The sequence below is a fragment of the Malurus melanocephalus genome, unplaced genomic scaffold (genome assembly GCF_030028575.1).
Source record: "Malurus melanocephalus ecotype Western Australia unplaced genomic scaffold, MMel_1.1 scaffold_704, whole genome shotgun sequence".
In the NCBI taxonomy this organism is placed as follows: domain Eukaryota; kingdom Metazoa; phylum Chordata; class Aves; order Passeriformes; family Maluridae; genus Malurus; species Malurus melanocephalus.
Window position 1 is genome coordinate 118,020 of NW_026623936.1, and position 26,689 is coordinate 144,708.

Below are 26,689 nucleotides of genomic sequence, written 5' to 3' on the forward strand. Positions count from 1 at the left end.
GCCTCCCTGGAGAGGACAGAAAACAGCAGGGGCTGGCACAGGGAAGGGTCGAGAGGGCCCAAACACACGGGCAATACAGAGGGAAGAGTCAAATGTTTCCCAAAGCCTTTGGTGGCCACCAGTTTGTTTTTCACATCTCTGCAGGGGAGTGATTTCCGACTGGCCGTACCAGGAGATGAGCTGGTTTCCCTTTCTGTCCTTTCAGGCCTGTGTCAGCCCCTTGCACTCTCCAGCTCTCTGCATGCAGGGAGGACCTGACTGCCCAAGAACCCTCTGGAGAGTCCATCAGTGGCATGGAGTGAACAGGCTTTAYAAGGAAGGTGAGTCTCTGCATGAACCAAGGGTAATCACCGTTGATCCCACACTGGATACCTTCCTTCTTCTCTTTTTTTTTTCTTATCTATTCTCTTTTCAGCATTAAGAACTTCAGACACACACAGGCACATCCACACACAAGTAGCAAAAATAAAATCTGGACTATGTTTGGATGATCTTCACTGACAGTTCATAAACGCCCCAACACTGCAAGGGGACATGATTCAGGTAGTGCTGGGGACATCTGGRCAGCCTCCAAGCCCTGGGGTAGGACAAAGGTGGGTTGCTTGAGGCGGATCTCATCTTCCTTGTGAGGAAGTTCTTTAGGACATGATGTAGACCTCCAGCAAACTGGCCACGGCGTGCATTCGGTAGAAGATCCCAAAGGGCAGGCAAATGTCCACGATGGCCGGCCACATGGAATCACCATAGAAGTTCAGTTCCGTGTCATTGTCAAACTGGGGCCGGGCACCGAATGCTGGCATGATCCAGAGCTGTGGGAGGAAATGGGAGAACAGCATGGTGAGAAAGGTGTGTGGTGCATCAGGCAGCTGCAGCCACAGCTGCCCAGGAAACGAGTGGCCTCCTGGGCCATGGGTTTTGAGAAGAGATGTGCTGCCAGTTCTCAAGAAAACCCAGATATTTGTCACTTTACATCCTTTCTTTGGGGCTGAAGGGAAAGGGTTTAATGTATTTATTGCTTTCAATAAGCTGTCCTACATACCCACTAATACACAATAAAAATACTGAAACTGATTCTTCTCTTGCACCCAGCTCTTCTGTCTGACTTTCTGGTAATAAGTGACAGGTTATTAATTTAGCCTACAATGTCTTAACCTCAGGGTGGTTGCTGGGCTTTTTTTAAGGGACAAGGGAATYGCAGCTCTGCATTTATAAATATAACTCAGTGCTCTCTGTGCAGCAGAGGCATACAAAATTTGCTTTTCCCATAGGCCACACCCTTTCCTTCACAAACCCTTCTCCCTTGTGCTTGTACCCCTGTCCTGCCTCCACAAACTCTTCTCCCTGTGYGGGTACTCACTATGATATTGCTCAGCAGCAGGAACATGGAGATCTCCCTCAAGAACTTCCTCCTCCAGTTCATCTTCTTGGGGGCAGTGAGGGACCGCACAAGGTCAGAGGTGTGCATGGCTTCCGTACCAGAGGCAGCGCTGGCGGCCAAGGTGCCACCAGTGTCCGGCACCCGCAGGGACACGGCATTGATGTTGACAAAAGTGAGCCCATAGAGGTCCTTCTGGTGGGACTCGTGCTTGTGGTCCTCCTTGGGGGGCTGCCGGTGGAGGCCCTCGATGATGAAGATGTTCTGGAAGGTGTGCTGGGCGATCATCAGAAGGGCATAGGTGAGGTTGAGCGCGCTGATGGTGTCCCTCGGCGTGCTGGCCACGATGGCCACAATGGAGTAGTAGGAGATGGCGTATTGGCCCAAGGCTGCCCCCATCAGCAGGGCCACGTCCAGGGTCCTGGTGGGGTTCTTGTGCCGGTCCATGTCCCTCTTGTCAAAGCGGTAGATGACAGAGCCACCGATGCAGACGAGAGACATGAGGCTCAGACAAACAATGTTGAAGATGTAGTACATGGTGAGTGCTTGGCTCTTCTTGCTGGATTCRGTGCTGGAATTTACCTGCACCTCGTACAGGATGAGGACTCCCAAACCACTCACCAGGATGATGAGGCCCAGCATGATGCCTACAAAGAAGGTCCTTCGGAAGAGCCTGAACTTCAGGCGCTGGATGTGGTGGGAGTGGTGGTCGATGAAGCGCCCAACGTTCTTCCACATGACATAGACCATGGCAGAGGCAAAGAGGCTGTACTCGATGTTGAAGGGATACAGCCAAAAGTAGCCGTTCTTGAAGATCTGGCAGATTTGGCTGTTGCAATTGCATTCACCAGCTGAGCTGCTTCTCATTCCCACTGAAACAAGACAAATCCAGACAGAGGCAGAGGTGTYAAAACAAGGAGCCAATGCTTGTTACCAGCCCTGAAGATGCTTGGGGTTGAAGAAAATCAAGAGAAAGGACAAGTGAATATTTGACCACTTTGAAAACAAGGACACTTCACCCTCAGCTTTCTGGTGCCCGGGTTCTTCCTTAAAAAGTTAACTGTCAGGTTAAATSTTTCTTTTTCCTTCCCTTCTTCATTCCCATCCCATTTGTACAGGGTTTTCCACCTCTTTGACTCCTCTCTGATAGAGGTTAAGAAATGAATATCCAGACTTGGCTTTTAACAAACCAGCTATATCAAAGGAACCTCCAGCTCTAAAAACACCTTCTGAAAAGGGGCAAAACCTGACTTGCTGAACAATTTCTACCTGAYGGCCTCCCTCCCTGGACCAGATGGCTTTGCAAAGGGGCAGATTACCTTTCAGRAGCCACCTGAAGATTTCTTCTGTCATGTTTTTCTTCAGCTTTGAATGTGCTTTGTGGACAGACTCGTCTGTCACTGCTGACATCCACACTGCCAGGTTTGTAGTCAGCGTTAGCATCAAGCCACACCTGCAGGAGAAGGTTTGTGACATTAGAAYAGTGGCTCTAGGCCATGTTTCTCCCATCAGGTTTAGGTCTGCCTGAATTGGTAAGAGTACTCCAGTGGTCCCGGATAGAAATCCTGATCCTTTCTTTGCTGCCCTCACTCTCTTCCCATTTTTAGTCCATGCTCATGAGAATAAGCAGGGCCTGGCTCCCATTGTTGCCTTTGGAAGAGCTTCTCAATAATGAATAAATTAATAGACCTGGATTGCTCTTCAGTAAGATCCAGTCTTGCAAAAGTGAACAAGATCTTATTTTAGCCTGAGGCTTGCCCACTGAATAGTTATCTCCCCCAGGGAAGAAAAGGTCAACTATGAATCATTATTTAATGATAAYTATTTATTTAATACTATCTGCTTTGAGTAATGCTTGGATTCTTGAATTGAATCCCAACCCTGATAGATCCACAGGTCATTAACCAYAGCTGTTTGAGCTGGGATCTAAGTTTAGCTGGAGACTGAGCAGGTTTAGTTTTGGACAGCGTTAAGGGAGGTGGAGTTATTCCCAGGTTACATTTTAGCTGTGTGAGAGAGTGCAGAGCTTGTGGGAGCCCAGGTCTGCTGGGTTGGTGGGATTCAAGAAGCAGCAGTGCTCACCTGGTAACGTTCAGGTGCACATGGATGCAGTCTTTGGCAGAGACCCACAGGAAATATGTCTGGCAGGGGAAAGGAAAGGAGTTATTTCCAGGAAAACAAGAAAGCAAAGCACATCCTCCTGAAACAGGGACCTCCCTGCTGAGGAGAGCGCAAGCTGGAGCTTGGGTCCATCTGGGCTCAGCCTAGTTCATAATGCTGGCCCTCTGCTGGATGTCCTTGTTTGCTCCCACTGCCATTGCTCTGTCCCTGGGCACTCCTTATTCGGTCTGAGTCGTTCCTCTTTGACCTTCTCCCTCCTCTGCATTGTCCCAGAGCAGGGGGTTCTCTGCGTGGGACCTCAAACTGCAAGGCAGCCCTTGCCCTGACTGTCCTTCTCCTCGTCTGTTCTTCATGGGAAGAGAGGCCTGGCTGGCTGAGGGCTGCTCAGTTTGTGACAAAAATGTCATGGGATGGGAACAAGTTTAAATCAATGCCTTAGAGTGAGCTGAGTTGCCATAAATGGAAGCTGTCATGGTTGGAGGGAGCTGTCATGGGTGCCTGGGTGGGGGCTGAACTCAGCCCTTGCATTTGCTGTGGGGGCAGCTGAGCTACATCCATGGGGTCAGAGCTCCTTCCACTGCTGCCTGTGTCTCTCCACCCCTCCCCAGGACAGGGGACAACCATCTCACCTGGACAACCACAAATATTGCTTGCACGATGGGGTAGATGATTTTGATTGCAGACAGGCAGCTGTAGAARCTTGAGTAATATCCAATTTTGAACACATCCATGACAAGGCTGAAAATGGCAAATAGGATCAGGCCTCCTGTTGAGGAACAAAAACATCTGTRGTTGGCCAGATGTGTGCACATGTGGGCTAATGCAGATGGATGAGAGGAAGAAGAGAACTACTGTCATGAAGAAGCTTTACTTCTACTGCTGTTTTTCCTCTCCTAGCACACAAACTATCATGGCAACAACAGATTCATACAATCATTTTGGCCAGAGGTGATTTTCAATCAACCTTGCACTCCAGGGCTACCAGCTCTGGCAAAAGCAGTGGACAGGATCCTGGTGTAAGTTACCAAGAGCCCTTGTGGATACAGGGAGACCTGGCAGTGAATCCTGTGGAGGGAGCAGGAGCTGACCTGAAGCAGGGCATGGTGCCATGCCCCAGTGAACCAGCAGGAAGGGGCTGTGCCCCGACCTTTGCTGCTTCCCTTGCAATAACTGCTGCTCCCTCACACTGTCCACCCTGCACCTCCCCTCCAGCCCCAGCACCCACCTCTGAGCCAGATGGGCCCGGCGTGCGAGTCCTTGCCCAGGATGGCACCCGGGCAGCGGGAGGTGCCGGCGAGGTAGAAGATGATCCAGATGATGACGATCAGCATCATGACGGTCAGCAGGAAGAAGACGTCGTAGTCGTGCACGGCRATCTTCTCGAAAGCCCCGCTGCTCACCAGCGTGCAGGCCAGCAGGGCCAAGTGCACGGCCAGCAGGATGGAGAACATGCGGCCGCCCTTCTTCCACACTTCCTTGGAGGCAGGAGTGGAGGGGGGCTGGTGGCCGAAGGATGCTATCTGGCTCGAAGCCAGGCTGGCTTTGTCATCCTTGTGTCCGCAGCCCATGCTGGAGTGGGGGTGTCCGAGCTCGCTGTCCTTCCGCCCGGACTCCTCGGTCATGGTTCAGCCMAGGCTATATCTGAGGGTCAGTGCTGTTGGGAGGACAGGCCCATGAATGAGAGGTGAATTTGGAACAGCCCAGGACTGGGCCAGAGCAAAACACGTCATGAGGAGGATAGGACGTATCACAGGAACAGGGAAGGCTGGGACAGGGAATGCGAGGAGAGGGATGAGCTCATTTTCAAACTTTCCTTTCCGGGTTCCCTGAAGGCTTTTCTTGCTTAAGATGCTTTTGCTTGGGGAGATCCCAGGTCAGTTTAACGAAGCGTGTCTAATTAGTCACACAACATTTACGTGTTTATTGATGCAAGATTTGGAAAATCACCAAAAAGCACTCACAGGATCAAATATCCTGGGGCAAAAAGCCAGCGTGGTTTGATTTCTAAATGTCAACCACTAAACACTCSGAGGAATTGTTACTCTTCCTGGCTGAAGAACAGGCCACCAAAAGGTAAGAAACCCCCGGGAAACTACGGATCATCACATCATAGTTTGCAACAGTTCCTGCAGGAAGGGTGTGAACTACCTCAGCTGTCACGCGCTCTAAAGCCCCTTGCCCGTGCCAACTTTGGGATTTCATTGATTCTCTATGCCTGAAACAAAGTGAATTAACCATCCAAACAAAGCCGTTCCACCAACCTGTTTTGCTGCCTGGGATCCAAATCTCTGCTCTTGCCAGGCTGAGAAATTTCCCTGTTGCTGCAGCTTGGTCAGTTGGAGAATTTATAGCCGTTGGGACAACTCTGTGATTTACACCATGTCTGGAGCTGACAGCAGGGCTTTGTGGGCTTCTCAGAGGAGCTCATGTGATCCATTTTGTGCAATAGCTGATTTTGGGGAAGCTGGAGAGATGAGGAGATAAAGGTTATTTACCTAGYGAGAGCATGAATTGACAACACTGCTAAGCATGGCACGGACCACTCGGTCACAGGGTCATGGTCACCACAGAGCAAGGCCACCCCACCAAATCCATCTCCCTACATGCATGAGGTCTCTTCCCTTGAGAGGAGATGGTTTAGGTGATGAACTTATCTTTGGTGATGATTTTCTGCTCGGGTTTCCGCTTTCTGGAGTACAATAAACATTGTGCCTCACCCTGTGCTATTCAAATCAGCCCTCTCCATGCCTGGAAGCTTCTTGAGGAAAAGGAAGAAATTTGCATTTGTACCTGCTCAGTGCCAAGGGTAACTCAATCCSTTCCCACCCATGGTGTCATCACTGAGGAAGGTTTAGCGCTAGAGCAGGGCAGGTTTTGGGGACCGGAATTTGCATTGTCCTTTGCTGACGCACTGCCTTTGATTTTGCAGAGTGAGATCACCTTTCTCTGCACTTCAGGACCTTAACTCCTCTCCTTCCAAACACTGATTATGTCACAAATTACAGCGCAGATATGATTCAAGCATTTGCCTGGCAAGGGGACWGCTTCTGCTCATGGTCTCTTTCAGCCTCATTGTGTTTTGTGGGGGAGCAGGGGTTCCATGGCAGTTTTGGACTGATGGGSACAACTTTTAGTCCTCGAAGGAGCCTCTTTTGGAGATGTCTCTGTTACTTTCCCCCACCAGGGCAAGCAAAAAGCTGGRGCCACTTGCTGTGTGTTTTCTCAGTCCCATTTCTACCTGCTTGCACTCCTTACAGGGACAGCATCAAACTGAATGGTGTGGGATGGGGAAGGAGAGTTTAGGATCCAGCGAACAGCCCGGGGAGAGCTCCGTGTGTCCCTCCCGTGCTGCCACCAGCCGGCTGCAGTGCAGCCTGGCACTGCTTTAGGGCCACCTTCCTRTCTTGGGGCATTTTWYTTCCTTACAAAAGCAGCACCGGCTCTGCCCTGCCCGGCCTCTGCTGACCCTCAGGGACTCCTTTAGGGTTGAGGGGCTGATCTTAATCTGCAGCCTTTCCCGAGGGAAGCCCAAGCCTCCCTGAAGCAAATCCGAGCTGATGGTGACGTTTTGCAGAGGCCAGWGGTTCAGAGGCCCCTCGGGCTAAACGCACCGGTTTATCCTCCCTCTTTAGTCCTTAGCAGCCAGCAATAGAGCAAAGAGTGTTTACTGCCTCGGGCAATTCTCCCAGTCCCCCTGGCTGCCACCGTACGGCGCAACAAACTTAATTAGTAACAACACAATCATCATTAAAGAACGTCGGTAATGATTTGCAGACGTTATTGCGCTGCTTTTCACCTGCAAGGATGCCAGCAGCAAATACCTCCGTGGCTACTGCATCCCATCGGGACTTGCCCGGGGAGGCTGAGTGGGTGCGAACGAACCTGCTGAGGTGAGCAAACCCCGCAGGGAGCAGACCCTGACTCTGATGCACTTCCAGGCGTCCCCGGGCAGCCGGGACGGTGACGCCGTGTCGGTCACACAGGGGTTAATTATTGCAGCTTGCGTGGGTGCACCTGGCACTGCTTTAAGGCCACCTTCCTGTCTTGGGGCATTTTTCTTCCTTAGAAAAATAAGCTGCGTTTCGCTCTGGTTTGGTTCCTCTCTGCTCATTGCCTTCCAWGCCCCTCCGCTGCTCTCTTAGAGTCTTTCCCCATTTTTCAACTCTCCTCCCATTTCTCACCCATCTGATGGCTCTGCCTTCACCCTTTCCAAACCCTGTGCCTGTCCCAGGGCACGGTGACACTCACAGGGTCYAGCCCTGGAGATCTCCACTCCCAGGGCCAGGACATGACAAGTAAGATGAACGAGAGAGGAAAAGGAAATTCCYCCTCCATGACAGCGTGTCCCAGGGGACCCAATCCACCGTTTCACCCTCGGGTGTAACGTACKGGAAAAGCTTCGGGCAACAGCCAGGCTTGGCTCCTTCTTTTCCAACAGCAGAGGGTGCCCGGGACCCGGGAATGCTGCGCTGGAGATATTTCCTGGGGTTGTCCAGCTCCCCGAGGGTCTCAGCCAGCCGGGAATTCTGTGTCAGCATAAAAGACCCAGAGATCGCAGACACTGCACCCCCTGCRCATCGCAGTGAACAACAGACTTACAGACAGGATTTGGGTTTTTTAGTCTCCAGAGAGGGAAAGGGAGTGAGGAAGGGATTTTTTTTCCCAGCCTTTAAGAGTTTCCTTGGTTTATCAAAGATTCCTGTTGTGCAGTTTGTTGTGCAATTCCTTGGAAAAGCAGATTTCTGGGGGTATAGGTAGGATAGATGGGGAACAGGGATGGTGACTGGGTTGGCTGTTGTCTTCCTAGTGACACTAGAGATATACATATACATATACATATACATATACATATACATATACATAATTTTTTTTTCTTTTTTTTTTTTTTTTTTTAATTGGAAAAGCTTTTTTTTGTTGCCTCTTTTTTTTTTTTTTTTTAACCACCAAACTACTCTCAGCCACCCCCGCACAGAGCAGGATTATCCATCCAGGTCCCAGCTCTGACAGGGCTTTGAGTGGAGGCCATGGGGCCACACGTTTCACTGACCCACTCTTCCTYCTCTGGCTGCTGTTGCCCCTCACTTGAGATGGGGTAGCCCTGGAACGGGGGGATATTGGGCAGGACACAACCCGTGAGCCTTTCTGAGAGCCTGCTCTGCTCTGGGGACACACAAACCTGGCGAACTGTCACTGTGTGACCCTGTGCTGAGCCCGACACAGCCACGCAGCTTAACTGGAGCTTTTAATGTGCCGGGGAGCCGGTGCGTGTCACAAGGAGCTGCCGGGGCYGGAGGATGCTTAGGACCCAGGGGAAGCGCTGTGGAGCCTGGCTGGCTGGGCTTGGAACAGCTCCTGCCTCCCCGGCCAGGACTTCTCAGGTGTCCTGGTCCGCGGAGCTGCGCGAGGCGAGCGGGGCCCTCCTGGCAGCTGCCCCTGCCCCACATCCGTGCCCATGCTCTGAACCCCCTGGGCACCCATGTGCTGGCCCGGGGACCCCTTCACACCATGAATGACCAGTACCACCGAGCYGCCCGGGATGGCTACCTGGACCTGCTGAAGGAAGCCACCAAGAAGGACCTGAACTCGCCGGACGAGGATGGCATGACCCCGACCCTATGGGCCGCCTACCACGGCAACCTGGATGCCCTGCGGCTCATWGTCAGCAGAGGGTGAGTGCTGGCCAGGGCACGGGGCTGGGCTGGGGAACAGAGTAGCTGGCACCCCTTTTTCCCCCTTCCTTGCTTGCAGGTCAGTGTGCCCCACAAAATTCTGCCTTCTGTCCATGAGACCCCTGCTCCTGTCCTCCCCACTGTCATTGTTCTCTGCTTGTGGTGCTTTCAATCTAATCCAACACTCCTGCTCTGTGTTCTCCCAGCTCCTCTGACCCTTTAACTGCCCCTGCCCMCAGCCCTGCTTGCCACTCCCTGGGTAGGTATGAGTTCCCCTTTCCAAGCGCTTTGTGATCCTTTACAGCTCCTGTAAAGAAAAACACGTTCTGTTGCTGACACGAAAAAAGCCCTTTTAGGTGAGGGGGCAGAGAGAATAACTGCTCCTTCTGTCCCAGGAATGCTCACAGAGGGATGTGTGCCGTGCCAGCTGGCAGTGGGTGGCACTTGTCTGTTTTACCCAAAGCAAGGTCTCAGTATGTGACCCCTGGGCAGCCTGTCCCGCACTTGGAGCCTGGGAAATTCAGGTTTTCCAAAACCAGATTTCTTTAAGCCCAGACTCTCCCACAGGGCCTGCTCCATACTGGTTTGTCTCTCTGTGCCTCACCCTGTGCTGCCACATCTTGGGGTTTCTGGCTCCCTAAGTGTGGATGGGGTGGAGAGGTGGGAGTGGGATTTAGGGGACTTGTCAGGCTGGAAGCATTTACACCTTGGTATTGGGGGACCCACACCAGGTCTGTGCTAAGGCAGGATCTGCCACTCCCAGTTCCTTCTGTGACTCTCCAGTTCTTACCAAACCCCCAAGGACACATCCACTGCTTCCTTCTGCTCCTGCAGTTTTTCTGAGCACCTCATCTAACCCATCCAAGTTGTAGTGGCCTCTGCCTCTGCTGATTTTGATTTCTGTTGTTCTCATGTTGAGAGAYGGTGCTGAGCTCAGCAGCCTGGATGGACATCACACCTCCTTGGAAGGCCTTTGCTTCTCCATGCTGGGGGATTTTCTGTGTCCACCCTGGGCAGCTCTTGTACCTGATCAGCCACATCTCCACTGTGCCTGTTCCTGGGCTCTTGGCATCTCCTGAAACTCTGGTTTGCTTGTGCKCAACCTTCAGCCAGTGCCCCAGCTGTGCTCGCAGGCAGAGCTCCTCCATCCTTTGTTGTCCTTCCATTGTAAATCATTTCCTTTCAGACCCTGGGGTCAGAAAGGCTGTGTACAGGGTGGCTTTTTGGTCCTTGAGCACCTAATCCAATAGGAACGTGGTCAGAAAAAGAGTATTTTGGAGTCGGAAAGGAAGAGAGCAAGACAGTGCTCCAAGTGGAGCATCCTGAGATGGTCCAGGGCTGAGAGAGCTGTGATGCTTCCCTGGTAGGGGGCTCTGTGTACCTCCCAGGAGAGGCTGTGCCCAGCAAAAAAACTGCCCAGAGCTCCTGTCAGRTTGGGAATTGCCACCCTGAACCAGAGAGACCATGGCAGGAGAGCTCAGGGATGAGACCCTGGAGTAAAGAATGGTTCCAAAGACTCTCTGATGGCCAAAAAGTCAATCTGGAAGGCCCAAACGGTGGGTGAACATCCCTCCAGAAAGGCAAAGCCTTTCAGACTGACCTTTTAATCTCTTTGTATCACAGTATCTCCTCATATTGCCCACCTCCATCACGGGGCACCCTGCAGCACCACTGCCCTGACAACCTCCACCCAAACCACAAGTTTCTGCCTCTCCACAAAGCCCAAGAGCCGCTTTTATAAATTCACATTGGATTAAAAGGTCCCTGTGGGCTCAGTCATGTTCGAGTGCAGCTTGGCTGCTGTTTAATTAACAACCTAATATACATTTGTTCCTGACAAGGAAAATAGCCTGGCAAAAGCCCAGTGCCCTTTACATGATGGATGGTGGAGCAAGGTGTGCGGCTGTGGGGCTGCAGGGCGTGTTTGCATTCGTGCATTCATCTCCATGTGTCAGATCCTCGCCCGGGGCCACGCCGAGGCCAGCAAAGTGCTTGGCATGGAGGGATTTACATCCCTGGAGCTGGCTTTGGGTCTGTGAGAGGCAGGAAAGCCCCAGCCTGGGGACAAGGATGCCACAGAGGTGGAACTGTGCAGAGTCTGAGGGCAGACCCTGTAATTTTCTGCCAGTGCCCGGGATGATGTGCCACAGCATTTAAGCCTTGTTCAAATGAAACTTAATTCTGTATTGTACATGATACTATTCCACCTGCACTGTAACAACTTGAGGAAAGAGGGAGGACCTCTGAGTATCCCAAAATGTCAGGGCATTGCTCTCTGGCCTCTGCTGGCAAAATATTCCTCCTTTGGTGCAGAAAGTCCTGCAGAGGAATGTGTAGCATAGATCAATGTCTGGGGGAGTGGAACTGGGCTGGCTCCATGCAGGGACRGGGTGGGAGGCATCTTTGGGGGCTGAGGGGGTGGTGAGCCTCCAGCTGGGGTGCACGGGGATGTCAAAGCACAGGGGGAGATGGGGGAGTTCTGGGGCAGCAAGAAACACCAAAATATCTTTTCCGGTGCTGGGCAGTGGTACCAGAGCCCAAACAAGCCAGACATTGAGTGCTGGGGCCGGGCTGTTATGAAATGTCCTAGTGAGGGTGGCCAGAGGCACCCTGAGAATGCAGAGCTGTGGGATGGAGCTGCTGGGAGCCAGAACCATGGCTCTGATGGTCATGCCAGGCTGATGGACACTTGGGGTTATTGAGGCTCTGTCATCAATGAAGGAGCCTCATCCATTTGTGTTCAACTGATTGGGCTGAAACGGGGGGTGGGGAGAGAAATCCTCTGGTAGATCCTTGAGGGAAGTTTGTTGCCCCAACCCACATGGAAGGGGTAACAAAGCAGGCTTCCTGCTCAGCCCTCACCAGCTGGTGACGTGCCCATGCCTCTGGAACGGATGGAGAGAGGGTTTGGGAAGGAGGGAGCAGCAGTGGCTCATCCTTCTTGTTAACCACACAAAAAGCCTTTTTCTTCCTCCTGGCCAGGCCCCAGCGTGGAAAACAAACTCAATTAACATGATGGCTGGGAAGAGGGAGGCGAGCTGGCATTTAGCATTGCCGCTTTTCAGACACAGTAATCCTTCAGTGTGGCTCGTTAGGAGCTGCTGTGGCAGCGGWGGGCACTGCTCCAGCTCCAGTTATGGGCAGGTTTGGGGGGCCTTGGCTGGGATCAGCCAGGACTTCCTCAGAATGGACAGCAGGAGAGGCGAGGATGTGTCTGCAGGCCCTCACTCAGCTCTGTCACCCAGCAGAGCAGGTCCTCAGTTCCCCTTCTTACAAAMACAGGGGGCGTGGATGCTGTGGATGTCAGTGGCAGAGGGGACAAGTGGCTCAGCCGTGGTTTGGGGGTGATGGTGGCTCCTGACATCAGCCAGGCTGCTCGAGGGCACCTCGTCACCCCRGCTGGGTGCAGTGGATGTTGCAGCAAAGGCACGTGAAGGGTGATGTGCATCCTCTGGCTGGAGCCAGGAYAGCGTGGCCGTGTTGGTGGGGACCTTCCCCGGGCGATGACCTGCCGGGAAGGTGAAGGAGCAGGGTGGGGCACTGTTGCAGCTTGGTGGTTTCCGGCACCTGAGCTGTCAGCTGGGAGCGAGGGCGAGCCCTGGGCATGGTGAGCTCTGAGCCAGGAGATGTGGCCCCAGGCACTGCCCCAGCACCGACAGTCACCAACACAGGAACTACCAGCCCGTCTTTCTGCTGGGACAGAGGCACAGAGCCCTGGGATGACCCTCATCTACAGCAGCTCTGCTGGATTTGGGGGGATTTGGACTCGGAGAACAGCTGAATCCTTGGGCTACCACCACCTGGGCAAAACTTGGCATCCAAAACTCTGCTCTGAGCCCAAAAACTCCTATTTTGTGCTCTTTTCTAGGCTTTGCTTGGGCCCTTGCCCTGATTGACTATRCTGAAAGTAGTGAGGACTTTTTGTCAAGCCATAAATTGTTTTTTTAACAATTAATTAATTTAACAATTTTTAACAAGTTATTTTTTTACTCTTCCTCTATCCCAAACCATTTCATGAGAGCCAGAGACACTCTGAGGGCCCAATTCCTCACACACACCCAGGAGCCAAGGGTGAGCCAGCMCTTTGCTATCGGAGGAACTCCACACATGCAGCCAGGGAAGAGCATGTGTGAGTGCCACTGGATTCCCCAGCTAATTGGGATCCCACGGGAGAAGCAGAGGGGAAAAACCCGCAGGAAGGGAGTGAGCATGCATGTCACAGTGCAAATGCAGTGACTCAGGAGATGCACATGTCCACCTAAGGGGCCCAATTAACAGTGTTTTTAATAATGATCATTACGGGACTTGACTCAGTGCTCGAAAACGCTTTGAAGCCGAGAAGGGCTGCACAATTACACCTGTTATTAAAATGCGTTCCCACTTAGTGGACCCTGCAGTCAGCATCTCCTCGTGTGCAGCACCCCGGAGGTGAAGTTTTGCTTGGACAGGCAGCTGCCAGAGGGAGGGCCTCATGTTTATTATCTGAGTTGAATCAAACATCTCTACCTTACAAGTCACCGTTCTTCTTTCCTTCTGATGCATTTTTAGCGCCTGCGGCAGACATTTGTAAGGCAGAGAGATCTAACTTTGCTCCAACGCTCTTGTTCCTACAGAGTCCAGGGAAATCTGGGTTTGATGTTCTTTCCCCTCACTCTCTGAGGGAAGGAGATCTTCATGTGTGAGACACCCAAGACCTCCCTGGCTTTGCCCTCTGCCCCCTGAGCCATACAGGCCTGAGAAACGGTTCCAGAAGGTTCTTTATGGATTGAGCATCCCCACACCGGGTTTGGGAGCGAGGCTGTTTCCAGCGAGTCCACTGCTCAGTCACTGTCCACATCATGAGCCCACAAACACATTGGGGCTCTGGTGGTGCCCTGCCCACCCATCAGGCACATAAGTGTCCTTCCAGAGCATGCAGAACAAACCAACAGCCCCTCCTGAACCATTCTCCCCACCAGCACCAGCAGTTCCATGTGGAACTGGTTCACTGGCTCTTTAAATCCAGCTCCATCAATAATTTACTCCTCTCTTGCAATTCATCAAATATTTATCCTCCCCATGCATTTCCCAGCCTGGACATGTCACTACGAGGGTAGAGGCAAGGGCTGGGGAGTTACTGCTCCTGGAAACTCAGCATTGCCCGAGTACTATCAGCTCCCTTCTCTCCTTTTCCTGGTTTCATGGCCCCTCAACCCTGTGATCTCCTGCTTTCCCCCTCCCCATCACCCGTCTTTGAAACCTTTTTCTCCTGTGAGAGGTATCAAAGGTTCTGGCTCAGAAGTCCTGAAGGGCTTTTTACCTTACAGAGTTTTGAACCTTTTGACTACCTTGCTGAATTTGCCAATAAGCTCATTGAATTTGCCAGTGAGTAAGAYTGTACTTATTAAGTTTCTGTAAATTCAGTGAAAACATGTGCATGATGGAGTTACTGCTCATGCTTCCACAGAAAAAGCAGAGTGCATCTTGTAGCAGCTCTCAGGGAATATGGTTAGGAAGCTCATGCTCTGGCACCAAATAATCTCCAGCTTAACCTCTGGACAGTCTTCATTGCTTCTGTAAAGCCTGGGGATTGYAAACTTGGCATTAAACTGGCTGGGCAGCTGCTCTGTGTCTCTACTGCTCATTGGACAGTGTTCCAAGCATCAGGGGGTCCCTGTGTGGGGTGAATGTGCTGCATGAGGCTGTTCCTGGGGTTTGTGCCTTGGCAAAAAGTGATGCAGATGCACAGYAGCAGGGCAAAGACGTCCCTCTGCTTCTGTGAACTTCTCCTCTTTTCCTGGAGAAGTTTTTGGACTCTTTGAAGTAAGACAAGCCATAGCTCAGAGCAGATGGGATTTGGGAGGGGGTTCTGGGCTCTGCTGCTCCCAKCTCCTGTCAACACAGACCCTAAAGCAGCAAAGAGTTAAGCAACCCTTCCTGAAGGTCTCAAGTGTGCATTTCAGGAGTTGGACCTGATGATCCTTGTGGGTAACTTCCACCCATATGTCCTGTGATTTTCTTTCTGCACTCCTGGTGTCACCATGGATTTGAGCTGAGGTGTCCGGGGAGGAGGAACAGTGCTGGGCTCCTCTGGGGCTCATTTCAAGGGTGGTGCAGGAATGGGCAGGAGCTGTGCTGAGCCAGAGCTCTGCCAGAGCCCTGCTGCCCACGAGGAGCTGCTCCTGAGGGTGGTGGAGCTGCCCAGCTTTAATAAAAGGCTTTGCCATGGAGGGAGAGCGCCCTGTTGACAGATACTGCTGCTGGCTGCATATCATTAGCACACACTCGGCAGAGGGCTGGTGCCAGCAGGGGTGTGAACTCTCTCTCGTTTCACCTGAGCACAAATACAGAGGAATGTCAGCAGGGCAGACTTGCCTTCAATCCCAGGTTTGTGTCCATCCTGGCATGGATGGAGGTGTGGGTGAGTGGTTGTGTCCTGCCAGCAATCTGCTGGGGCAGGGGCTGACACTCTGTGAGAGGAGATGCTACTGGCAGTGTCCAGCTCTTGTGGAGTGCAGAAACCTAATCACCACTTTCTCTGAAACTGGATTCTCAGGATGTGCTAATACCAAYGGGCTTCCAGCCGTGCAATCGAGACCAAGCACGGTACAGCAAAATCCCCCACAAAACCCCAAAGCCGAGGCCAACGACAGCAAATTCACCCTTATTCTCTCCTGCCACCATTCCCCTTTGTGCCCCAGATTTCCCCAGGTGCTGAGGAACAGGCGGGTGGGAAGGTGCAGCAGCTGGTGGGTTTCAGAACCATTGCTGAGGATGGACATTTTATGGTGGGGTCCCAAGGTGTCCCACCCAGGATGTGGGGTGCAGAGAGGCATGGCCCCTCCACAGAGGCTGAATGAAGCCAAGATCTGAAGACAGAATCTCTCTAGGCTTTAATAGGATGTTTGAGATTTGAAATTTTATAAYAAGCTCCAGGTCTGAGCTGGAACCAGCCCTGTATCTCAGTTCTGGGCTTGCCTCCCTCCAAAAGTTGGTTTGATGCAGGAAGATCTTTCTCCCAAGACCGAATTTAAGTTATGGGAATTGCAAGTGGGGCACGTTATTCCATGTCAGTGTTAACACCCCTCCTGAATTACCCCTTAAAATTAAGTTGCAGGAACCAGACACAAGTAGCTTGATATTTCAAGGAGTCAAAAGTTCATGGTGCTGATTTGCCCCTGAATATCTCAGCTGGGAATATCCCAGAGGAGTCTGTCATCTATCCCTGCAGGCTAACCAGTTGTTTTTYTTGCTGTCTAGGGGTGATCCAGACAAATGTGACATCTGGGGGAACACCCCCCTCCACCTGGCGGCAGCCAAYGGCCACCTGAACTGCCTCTCCTTCCTCATCTCCTTTGGGGCCAACATCTGGTGCCTGGACAATGAYTACCACACCCCGCTGGACATGGCAGCCATGAAGGGGCACATGGAGTGTGTGCGCTACCTGGACTCGATCGCTGCCAAGCAGAGCAGCCTCAACCCCAAGCTGGTGAGCAAACTGAAGGAAAAGGCCTTTCGGGACGCAGAGAAGAGGATTAAGGACTGYGTGAAGCTGCAGAAGAAGCACCACCAAAGGATGGAGAAACGGTACAGGAAGGAGATGTCGGATAGTTCGGATACCATGAGCTTCTCCAGCTATTCAAGCAGCACCTTAAGCAAGAAGTTCCAGCACATGTCTATGGTGACTTCGCTGCCATATTCACAAGCCACCATCCACGGCACAGCCAAGGGAAAGACGAAAATACAAAAGAAACTGGAGAAGAAGAAGCAGGTGGATGGGACATTCAAGATCTACGAGGAYGGGAGGAAAAGCGTGCGGTCTCTGTCAGGTCTGCAGCTGGGCAATGATGTCATGTTTGTGAAGCAGGGCACGTACGCCAGCCCCAAGGAGTGGACCCGCCGCAATATCCGAGACATGTTCCTCACGGACGAAGACACTGTCTCCCGTGCCATAAGCGACCCGGGTTTGCACATGGACTCGGCCCACTCGGAGGTCAGCACCGACTCYGGCCACGACTCCTTGTTCAACCGCCCCGGGCTGGGCACCATGGTGTTCCGGCGCAACTACGTCAGCAGCGGGCTGTTCGGGATCGGCCGCGAGGACGGGGSCGCGCTGGGGGACGACAGCGCCGACGGGATGGGCGTCAGACTGCGGAGCCGCCTGCAGCGCTCGCCAAGTCTCAACGACAGCATTGGCAGTGCCAACAGCCTGCAGGAGAGGAACGCGGAGGAGCTGCCCTGGGACGAGGTGGAGCTGGGCTTAGACGACGATGACGAACCGGACACCAGCCCCTTGGAGACTTTTCTGGCTTCCCTGCACATGTTTGAGTTCGTCTCCATCCTGAAGAAGGAAAAGATTGACTTGGAGGCCCTCATGCTGTGTTCAGACAATGACCTGAAGAGCATCAACATCCCGTTGGGCCCCAGAAAAAAGATTGTGGATGCCGTCAAGAGGAGACGACAAACGCTGGAGAAGCCAGATGTCATTATAGACACTGAACTGTAAGTAGGACATGGGATATMGGTTAAATTCTTCAGCAGGTGGAGATGGGGAAAATGTAAGGTCTTGTTTTCAACCTGCTTGGAAGAGTATGAGTCCAGGTAACCTCAGCTCTTCTGTGTGTGGGCAAATTCCTGCTCGTGTGGAAAGGATGAGAGTTTGGAGAGGTGGCAACAGCGTTAGTTCATTACTCAACAGCCCCRATGTGTGACGTGAAGCCCTTGTTTCGTTTCATAACCCATATGAGTGCAGACTGCTTTGTGGTCTGATGCTCCTCAATCCCTGTAGCTGAGATTTTCAACCACGTTCAGGCGTGTCTTGACTCCTCACCTTTTGAGGACATTAGGAAATCAACCGCAATTCCCGGTGGGATCAGGCTGACAGCACTGCCYGGTGGCACTGGGAATCCTTCCCCAAATGCTCAGGATCTTACTCAGGAGATTGCGTATTTGGGTTGCAGCTGTTGCTGTTTTATGGTGTTTCCAGGGTTTGGTTGGGGAGGGTTGAAGGACCGTGTCCCTGTCAGAGAGKTGAAGGGAAGGCCACGTGCACTGACACCTCAATTTATGGTGTTGTTTGGGCTTCCCAGCCTCCAGATATCTGTGTGCTGTTTTTACACCCTTTCAGTACAGCTCGTTCTTGGATCCTCAGGGTGCTGACAGATTTTTCTCTTTCCCTTTGCAGATAGCAGCAGCATCCTTTTTTTATCTTTTTTTTTTTTTTTTTTAATGCTCGAGAAACAAACCCAGTTCTAAGTTGCCAGAAAACACAAGCCAGAGACTCCCTTCCTGGGGCAGCTGAAAGCTACAGCCATCCCCACCATTCCCGTGGGACTGCTCCCTCGCTCTGCTCCCTGCCTGTGCGATGCTTCCCAGCACGGAGGGGTGGACAACAGCAGAGGTCAGACCAGGCAGCTCCAACCTGCCAACCTTGAAGGGACCGTGGTCTCCCTATGCTGCAGGAAGGAGTGAGCTGCACAGCTGGCTGGGACGCTGCTGTCACAGGCTGTGAGACCACACCAAGCCATGAACGGAAGGAGATAACGCGATCTTTTCAGCGGGACCCAAAATAAATAATTACAATCCATTCTTCCCTGAGTGAGTGGTTGTTTTGGGGTTTGGGCTTGAGGAGCAGGGGGTTGGGGAATTGTGCTCTCCCTCCTAGTTCTCATTTGATGATGCTTCTCATCTTGCCTGGTACTGTGTTTTTGGAAGGGAGTTCTGATGACCATGGTCTCAGTTTGGGATGTGCCAGCCCTGACTTTGCCCAGCTGGTGCCCAACAAATCTGTGAGTCCSGTCTRTGCCRTCTTGAGGGCAAAATKCAGAATGAAGATGATGCTTTGAACRTGTTGGTAGTTGCCTTCCAGTGGTCAAATGGCTCTTACATGGACGCAACCTTTCTGTCCCATCTCTCCAGGGCACTGRGCTGGATCAGCARTTTGTGTGCAAAGGACCTTGTCTCYGAAAKCTGGGAATTTCCCAGGCCTGAGCACAGCACCAGGCTGTAATCCAGAACCTCTTCYGAGCATCAGTGCTCAAAACACTGCTCTGAACTGCAGTCAGGTGCTTGCACAGACCCATCCCACTGAGCATTGCACTCCCAGCTCCACTGCTGCATTTCACACGTGATCTCTGGACGGCTTCTGGGTGGCAGCAGTTTCTGGGGTGCAGCAGCAGGATGGGCAGTGACAGATCCTAAGGAGGGAGAGTTGGCAGTCTGTGCCATGGGGTGTTGGCAAAGTGCCTGTTCGGCGCGATGCAGACTGCCAGATCAGAAAAAGGCTGCATGGTGTTACTGGTGTTGCTTACCCACGTTATCTCAGGGATGCAAATGATAAGGAATGACCTGTTTGTGCTCATCCCGGGCCAGGCTGGGGTCTGGGCTGTGCTAGTCCCTCTGGAGCTGCAGAGGCTGTTGTTGTGCCGTTTGGAGGATGGGGATTTGTTTGGTGTGAAGCTGTGCTGCTCCCTGCCTGTGCTTGCCCCTGGGTGTGTGGGTGTAAGGGAGGAAAATCACTCTTTGCAAGTTAGAAATACTCAGGTGTTTCTCTGCTCTGCTGCTCCCCGAGGGGCTGAATCCCCACCAGGAGAGGTGTGGGGTCCCAGCCTCATTCCACTGCACACAAAGATGCTCTGGCATCCCCTAAACACCATCACCACACTGAGCGTCTGAAGTGTTTCTGCACAGAAGCTAACTGATTCATTTTTAAGCATTATTTTAGTCCTAACAGTGCATCTATATTTGAAATTACAAGTTCTGCATAACTCTTGGCTCGATTTCCAGGCAAAAGGGCGAGCGATCAGAGTGCTGAGTCAGCGAGCTCTGCACGAAGGCTGCACTGCCCCGGCCCCAGCATTGTTTTCTTTGGTCCCTCTCCAAAGCCYGRGGCTGCTGTCCCRGCAGGGAGAGCGGTGGCTTGGCTGATGTCACAGCTCCCTCTGCCGGGACCGGGTCTGGGAGAGCGGGATGGGACCCGCTGGGATGCACTGCTGACCCTCAGGCCGGTTTACAGGCAAGGCTGGGATCACTAAATTCACCCCTTCCTCGTGCATGCCTGTGACTGCAACCAAGCGCTCTGTCCCTGCTCTGGATAACTGACAGAGCGCCAGGAACCAGTCCCCAGCCCCARTTTTCCTGTGCCTTTGGGTCTTTGAGGGCACAGCAGGGGAGTGATGTGCCATGGCTCACCCCAGTGCCATGGGGACCAGTTTATCCCACCAGATTACAGAGAGAAGTGGATCTATTCTCTCAGCACCCACTGGAGCCTTTGGCAGGCCAGGCACTGGAATGGGGAGGGTATTTGGGGTCTGCCAGGCACCCGGGGTGTGCAGATTCCTTAACTTTTGCCTTTTTGCTTAGGAGCACCCAAGCGGTTGCTGACATTGAGTTGATGCTGACCGAGATAATTTCTCCCAACTTGTCTTTCCTTCAAAGAGCCAGTGAAAGGTTCGGTGCCATGGCAATACCCAAGTGCCACGGGACATGTCCTTGCAGAGCTAAGACCAAGCCCAAAAATATCACTTGGGATCACCAAGCCCTGAGACCAAYATGGTCACCTCCATGATGCAGGGAAAGACCAAAACTGAGGCGTGGCACCAATGCAGTGTGGCAGGGTGGTCTGCGGGCGTGGGGTGGCTGTCACAGGCAGCAAAAGCCCCAAAACAAACACCTGCACTTGGAACCGTGCGTCTTCCTTGCCCTGAGGGTTGGTCCATGGTTTCCAACCAAGTTTGCCCCACAGAGTGTGCAGCCACAGCCTTTGCAGGACACAACATCCAAAATCCCAGCCCAAGAGATGTCTCCTGCATTCCAGCTCCCCCTGTCCAGATGGATTGCAGCATCGCACCGGGCTCAGGATGGAGCCAGGCTCCTCTTGCCCCAGGCTGTCCCCTCAGGGTTCTCCGAGCCCAGCTTGCCCTGTCGCTGCTCTGCCCACTGGAGCTTCCACGGGGAAGCCTCACGGCACTCATTACACTCCAGGGCCGAGAACAACAAGCTCCTTTCCGAGAGGGCGCTTGTGAAAGCAGGGTGGAGGCCAGGGCTGGCACACCCTGGAGAACACCCTTAAATACCCTCCCAAACAGAAACCCAGCTGGGCAGCAGGTTTCCCCGACCCGCTGCTGCCAGCAGCAAACACCATCCCTTGTCCCTGCCCATGGCACCGGAGCGCTCGGACATGGGGCAGGTCTGGCAGTGGTGGCAGCATGTCCCCAGCAGTAACCCTGGGATGATTGTCCCATAACACCCCAAGCCACAAGCACCAAACCATCCCGTGCCTGTGTTAAATGAGGCTTCCCAGCAAAACCAGTCCCCTGGGTTCAGCTTGGACACGTGTTTCCGTGTCCGTGACGGTGTGGGAGGTGGTGCAGGGAGTGGAGAAAGGCCAGTGGGCCAGTGGGTCCAGCCATGGTATGGACACCCCATCTGTGAGCTGGACATCCCCAGCTCCTGAGCTGAAGGAGCATTGCTCTCAGAGTGATGCTGATTCCCAGGCCCTGTCTTTATCCCCAGGCAACTGCTGCAAGGGGGGAGGTGTGGGCRCTCATCAGCACCCAGGAGCTCCAGACCACAGTCTGGAGCAGGGAAAGAGCAGGGAAGATTTTGGAGATGACCGACGTCACACAGTGACGGCGTTGGAGACGTGGGTTTGCAGGCAAACAGGTACCACCTGCTGGGGACATGGCTGCTTTTCCAGGCTGCTGCCCGAGGATGGCACATGTGCCCAGCCCTGCCACATGGGATTGACATGGGAACTGACAAAGGGCATCCGCCACAGAACACCAGGTGGGTCCTACGGGACACCAGGTAGATCTTACAGGACACCAGGACACCAGGTGGGTCCTATGGGACAGCAGGGGGGTCCTACGCGACACCAGGTAGATCCTGAAGGACACCAGGTAGGTCCTACAGGCACAGAGGACCAGGGGGAGGCATCTCCCTAGGGCTGGAGCACCTCATCCTCAGCCCTGCCTGATGCTCCTCTCCCCCAGGTTCCCCCAGAGTTGGTGACGGCCACAGTGCCCACACCCGAGGGTGACTCTGGGGTCCTGGACCTGCCAGGCCAGCATGGGCCATTTCACCCCACTGTTTCCTGCCCATCCCACCAGGGATTCACTTCCTGGCCCTGAATAATGCATGGCTGCAGAAGGAGCACGGCCAGGACGGAGGTGAGGGGCGAGGGGGTTGTTGTGGAGCAGCCCCAGCACGCTCTGGCCTTGCTGTGCCTTGCAGGGTTTCCCCTGACTATTCCCAAAACCAAAGTGCCCCAAAAGGCAAGAGCATGGACACAACTCAGTGCATCTTCCTGGTGACACAGCTGCTGGGTGGGAAGCAAGAGAAGTTGAGGGGCATTTCATTTTAATTCTGGCTTTATATATTAACAGGGCAAATAATTTTCAGCATTCTCAATTCATAAATTTTCTACTTCATGCAATTCATAAATATCAGCAAAACTTCAAGCAATGCCATGGATTCTGCCACCAATTTTYTCAGGGYTGGAGCGAACTCCCTGGTACCCGTTGTCCTGGTACCCAACATCCTGGTTTGCTCCCAGCAAGGGAAACRGGGACACAGCTGCAGATGGCACTGAGCACCCCAGGGGCAGCCAGGACAGAGAAAGGTGTGGGGCATCACCAATGCCCTGGGCCCACTCTGAATTCATCCCACTGGGCACTGATGGTGCTGCTGGGAAAAAGTGTGCAGGTCATCACCCAGGGCATCATTGTCCCCAGCTGCTGAACATGCCTGGTCCCCATGTCACCCAGGCTCTGGCACAGCCCTGAACCCAGCAGTGAGGATGGGCTCRTGGAAACACTGCTGCAGGGAAACTGAAACCGAGGAACTATTTTAGGAGGAACTGTTTGACTTGAGCCCRGTGATGGAGCTGGCTCTGTGCCACTCCACAGAGAGGTGAGAACCCTGAGCAGATGGCAGCTGGCACAGCCCCTGTGTCAAGCAGGGGTCAGCTCAGCAGGGACACCAGGGGTCCCAGGGGTGATAGATCAGCTCAGCAGGGACACCAGGGGTCCCAGGGGTGATAGATCAGCTCACCAGGGACACCAGGGGTCCCAGGGGTGATGGATCAGCTCACCAGGGACACCAGGGGTCCCAGGGGTGATGGATCAGCTCACCAGGGACACCAGGGGTCCCAGGGGTGATAGATCAGCTCAGCAGGGACACCAGGGTGCCAGGGGTGATGGGAAACCCGCAGTAGCTGGGACAATACCAGTGGCTCCTCAGCAGTGCTGGTAGCTGTGACCATGCTGTGTCTGGGACAAACACGTGCACTGCAGGATTGATGCCCTGTACATCCTGCTCTGGACACTTTGGGGGGAGAAAGCTGGGGATGGAAAGGCACTGAGGGGCTGTGGAACCCTTGGCTGCTGTGGTGACCCCAGCTTTCACCATCATCTCTCACTTTTTTGGACTGACAGASACAACCTTCCTGCTGCTCCCAATCTCTGTCCAAGCTTTAACCTTTCAGTCTGTGCTCTGACAACAGCTGTACCTTCCTGCTGCAGGACACCAAGCTCTAACACATYAGCACCCTACAGAGGCAGGAAGGTTCAGCCCAAAGGTCCTGGTGGGACCAGGAGCAGCCACCACCAAAGGAGACAGCCGGGTCAAGGCTGGGCCACCTGGTCCCTCGTGGAACTGCACTGGCTGGAGCAGGAAGTGCAGGGCTGCCAGGGTGCCACCCACCCCGAAATCACCTAAACCCAGACAGTAAGCAAACATGAATGGACCTCCCTCCCACCTCCTCTCTGTTGAGGCTGCACTGCCTGGGCAGAGGTAGCAGCGGGCTCAGCACGACGCTGCTCCGGCCCAAGGACGGGCTCTGCCCTCGCAGGAGGCGCCAGCGACAGATCTGTCTGCCACAACATCCCTTTGTTCCCATCCATTATCTCACCCCCAGGAAACAGCAAAACTGTGCTGGCGTGACCATGTCCCAGCAAAGCCTGCGACCCTCACCCACCTCATCCCCCCAGGACACTGCCCTGGGCTCTCAGGCTGTTTTTTGGAAATGCACCCATGTCTTGGATGGCCAGGCTGCACGTGTCCCTGTCCCTGGAGTGCAGGACCATCAGCTGTGGGCAATGCTGGTRACCAGCGCAGGGGAACCTGCAGGAATTCCAGAATGCTCAAAGGCCTGAACAGGGCAGGCGGCGGATTTGGGAAGCCGGCCTGGTGCTGCCTTTTACATCTATGGTGATAAACCCACAGCCTGGCCCTTCTCCACTGCCACAAACAACCCCTGAGCGTGGCACCACGGCTCAGCTGGCGTGCCAACACCCGAGACAGCTGCAGGTCACAGCACCGGGGTCAGACAGGGATGTCACCCCCAAACCCTTCCACATCCCCRGCAYTGCAGACCTSCCACACCAACACCCCCTATTYCAGCACCCCGACCCCACCAGCKTTTYGGAGCAGACATCCCGGRRCAGGGGGATCCCCGGAGCCCCCCGAGGGCAGGGAAAGCTGCACATCTGGGGAGGGATGGGCAGCTCCAGGGGCATCCGTGACCCCAGCGGAGCCGCTACCTCCGGACGAGCGGGGAGCCCAGCCMTCGGCCCCGCTCAATAACCGAGCTAACGAGAGCCGCTGTCAACAAGTCGGCGGCTCCCCAGCCGGCGCAGGAAGGACGCCTGCTCCAGGGATCCGGGAGGAGAAACCTGTTTCACTGACCTTGCTCCATCACCGCCTTCCTGGCTGCGCCGTGCGCGTTGGGGGCTGCGGCGGGGGGCGAGCGGCTCTGCGGCCCCTCAGGGGCACAGCGAGGAGGAGGAGGAGGAGGAGGAAGAGGAGCGGGGCCGGGGCCGCATCGCCGGCGGGCCGGGGAGCGGGGACGCGTCGGGCGGGAGGGAAGGAGGGAGGGAGGAGGGAGGGCGAGCCCCGCTCCGTCGATGCCGAACCTCGGCCGGCTCCTCGCCTGCCTGCGGAGCCTCGCTCCACCCCTCCTCCGCTAATAAAGCCTCCGCCGCGCCGGTCCCTCCTTTGCCACTGACTCACGRGCTGACCCAGCCCAATCCCCGAACTGCCCCGCACTTCCATTTTCTGACCTACAAAGGCCGGCTCATCCCCACCGCTCTCCTGCTCCTTTACATAAGAGCAGCCGGCTCCCAAGCAAAGCCTGCGGCGCYGGGACACCCGCCAGGGATGCTCGAGGGGTGGCAGAGGGTGCTCGATGGCGGGGTGTGGGCTCGGGCACCCCTGCCCAGGGAATTGGACCCCGGCTGTGGTTTCGTGGGTGCTGCACGGCCCCCGAGGGCACTCGCTGACACCCACAGACGGCATCTCCCCAGGGGCTCTGCTCGCGTTTCAGGGGGTGGGAAGGGGTGGAGAGCAGCAGGTGCTGCTCTTGACATGGCATCCTGCCTGCTCTGGTGCCAGGGARTGCCTTCACCCCGCTGTCCTGGTGCTCTGGAACCCCTCCAGTACCCCAAAACCCRGCCAGTCGGGTTTGGAAAGCAGGCCAGGGATGGCTGGGGCGGTGGAGGCTTTATGGGCACCGTCAGATTGTGATGGGCTGTGCTGGACTCATCTCCACTGCTGGTCAGGGAGCAGCTCTGGCCACATCCTGCCCCTTCTCCTCTCACTTGGGAAAAGCATAAAACATCCTTTTTTTTTTTTTTTTTTTTTTTCCCTTGTTGCTTTTGCAGACAATGGCAAGCCCTGCTCCACATGAAGCAGGACTGTGACGCTGAAGGTTTTGAGGTGGAGGATGAGCATCTTTAGGTGATGGTGGCAATCAGGTGRCAGCACCTGCCAGCATCCCTGCAGAAAAGCTGCAGGGCAGAGGGTCCCCCAGGATGCTCAGAAGGTGCAGGGATCCCCAGGGAGTGAGAGCCCAGAGCTCTGTGTCCCAGGAATGGAYGCAGTGCCAGGCCAGGATGGGTTGGGAGAGGAGCTAGCTCAGCTGTGGCCCAGCGCTGTGTGATGTAAGAGGTTATACAATCCCGTGCAGGCAGGGTGCTGGGAGCAGCATCGGTGAGTCTGTGAGCAGAGCTCTGCTCCAGCTCCAGGATATCCCCTCCAGGAATGGGGACAGCCCTGCCCTGCRCCGGGCATCCCTGGCAGAACCCCCGGGCGGCGGTGAGGGCTCCCTGACCCTCGCCAGGAGGCATTTTGGAGGTGCCACGAGAGGCTCTTCGCTGCCAGCAGAGCAGCACGGCTCCTCCCTGCTGGCACCAGGTGAGAGATCAGCCCCTGGTATTCGAGACAGGCGGCTGAAGGTGTTACTCACCTGGCCCGGGGCTGCTCAGCTCCCGGGCAGAGATGCCACGTGCTCAAACCACCTTTCCCAAGGGAGGATCAGCCAGTGCCTCCTGGGTGGCTTTCCRTGCCAGGGAGGATGAGCAGGTCCCCAGCCCTCCCCAGGCATCCCACAGACACCAGGGGCTGGAGGAGGTGACAAGGGACGGGTGTCTTCTGTGTAGGGCACTGCAATCTCCCTTTGTCACCACCCCAGGGGGAGGTGACGCYAAGGACTGTGCTGGCCCTGACACCAGGATCTGTGATGGGACCGGAGGCTAAAAAAATTACC

At 54.3% G+C, this 26,689-nt stretch overlaps 2 protein-coding genes across 3 annotated transcripts; one reads left to right on the forward strand and one right to left on the reverse strand.

Annotated features, from left to right (window-relative positions):
* Nucleotides 1–403: 403 nt before the first annotated feature.
* OTOP2 (otopetrin 2) lies at nt 404–25,088 on the reverse strand. The gene is made up of 8 exons (XM_057384366.1): nt 24,832–25,088; nt 5,758–5,960; nt 4,722–5,150; nt 4,126–4,262; nt 3,458–3,516; nt 2,695–2,828; nt 1,358–2,247; nt 404–809 (listed from the first exon to the last, which is right to left on the reverse strand). The coding sequence occupies exons 3-8, from the start codon at nt 5,116–5,118 to the stop codon at nt 639–641; spliced, it is 1,788 nt and encodes a 595-aa protein (XP_057240349.1). The 5' UTR covers nt 5,119–5,150; nt 5,758–5,960; nt 24,832–25,088; the 3' UTR covers nt 404–638.
* USH1G (USH1 protein network component sans) lies at nt 8,475–18,731 on the forward strand. 2 transcript variants are annotated; one of them, XM_057384371.1, is made up of 3 exons: nt 8,475–9,165; nt 16,405–17,646; nt 18,329–18,731. In XM_057384371.1, the coding sequence occupies exons 1-3, from the start codon at nt 9,002–9,004 to the stop codon at nt 18,330–18,332; spliced, it is 1,410 nt and encodes a 469-aa protein (XP_057240354.1). In that variant the 5' UTR covers nt 8,475–9,001; the 3' UTR covers nt 18,333–18,731. The 2 variants fall into 2 exon arrangements, with proteins under 2 accessions (XP_057240354.1, XP_057240353.1); XM_057384370.1 differs by having other exon boundaries at nt 16,405–18,731.
* Nucleotides 25,089–26,689: the final 1,601 nt, after the last annotated feature.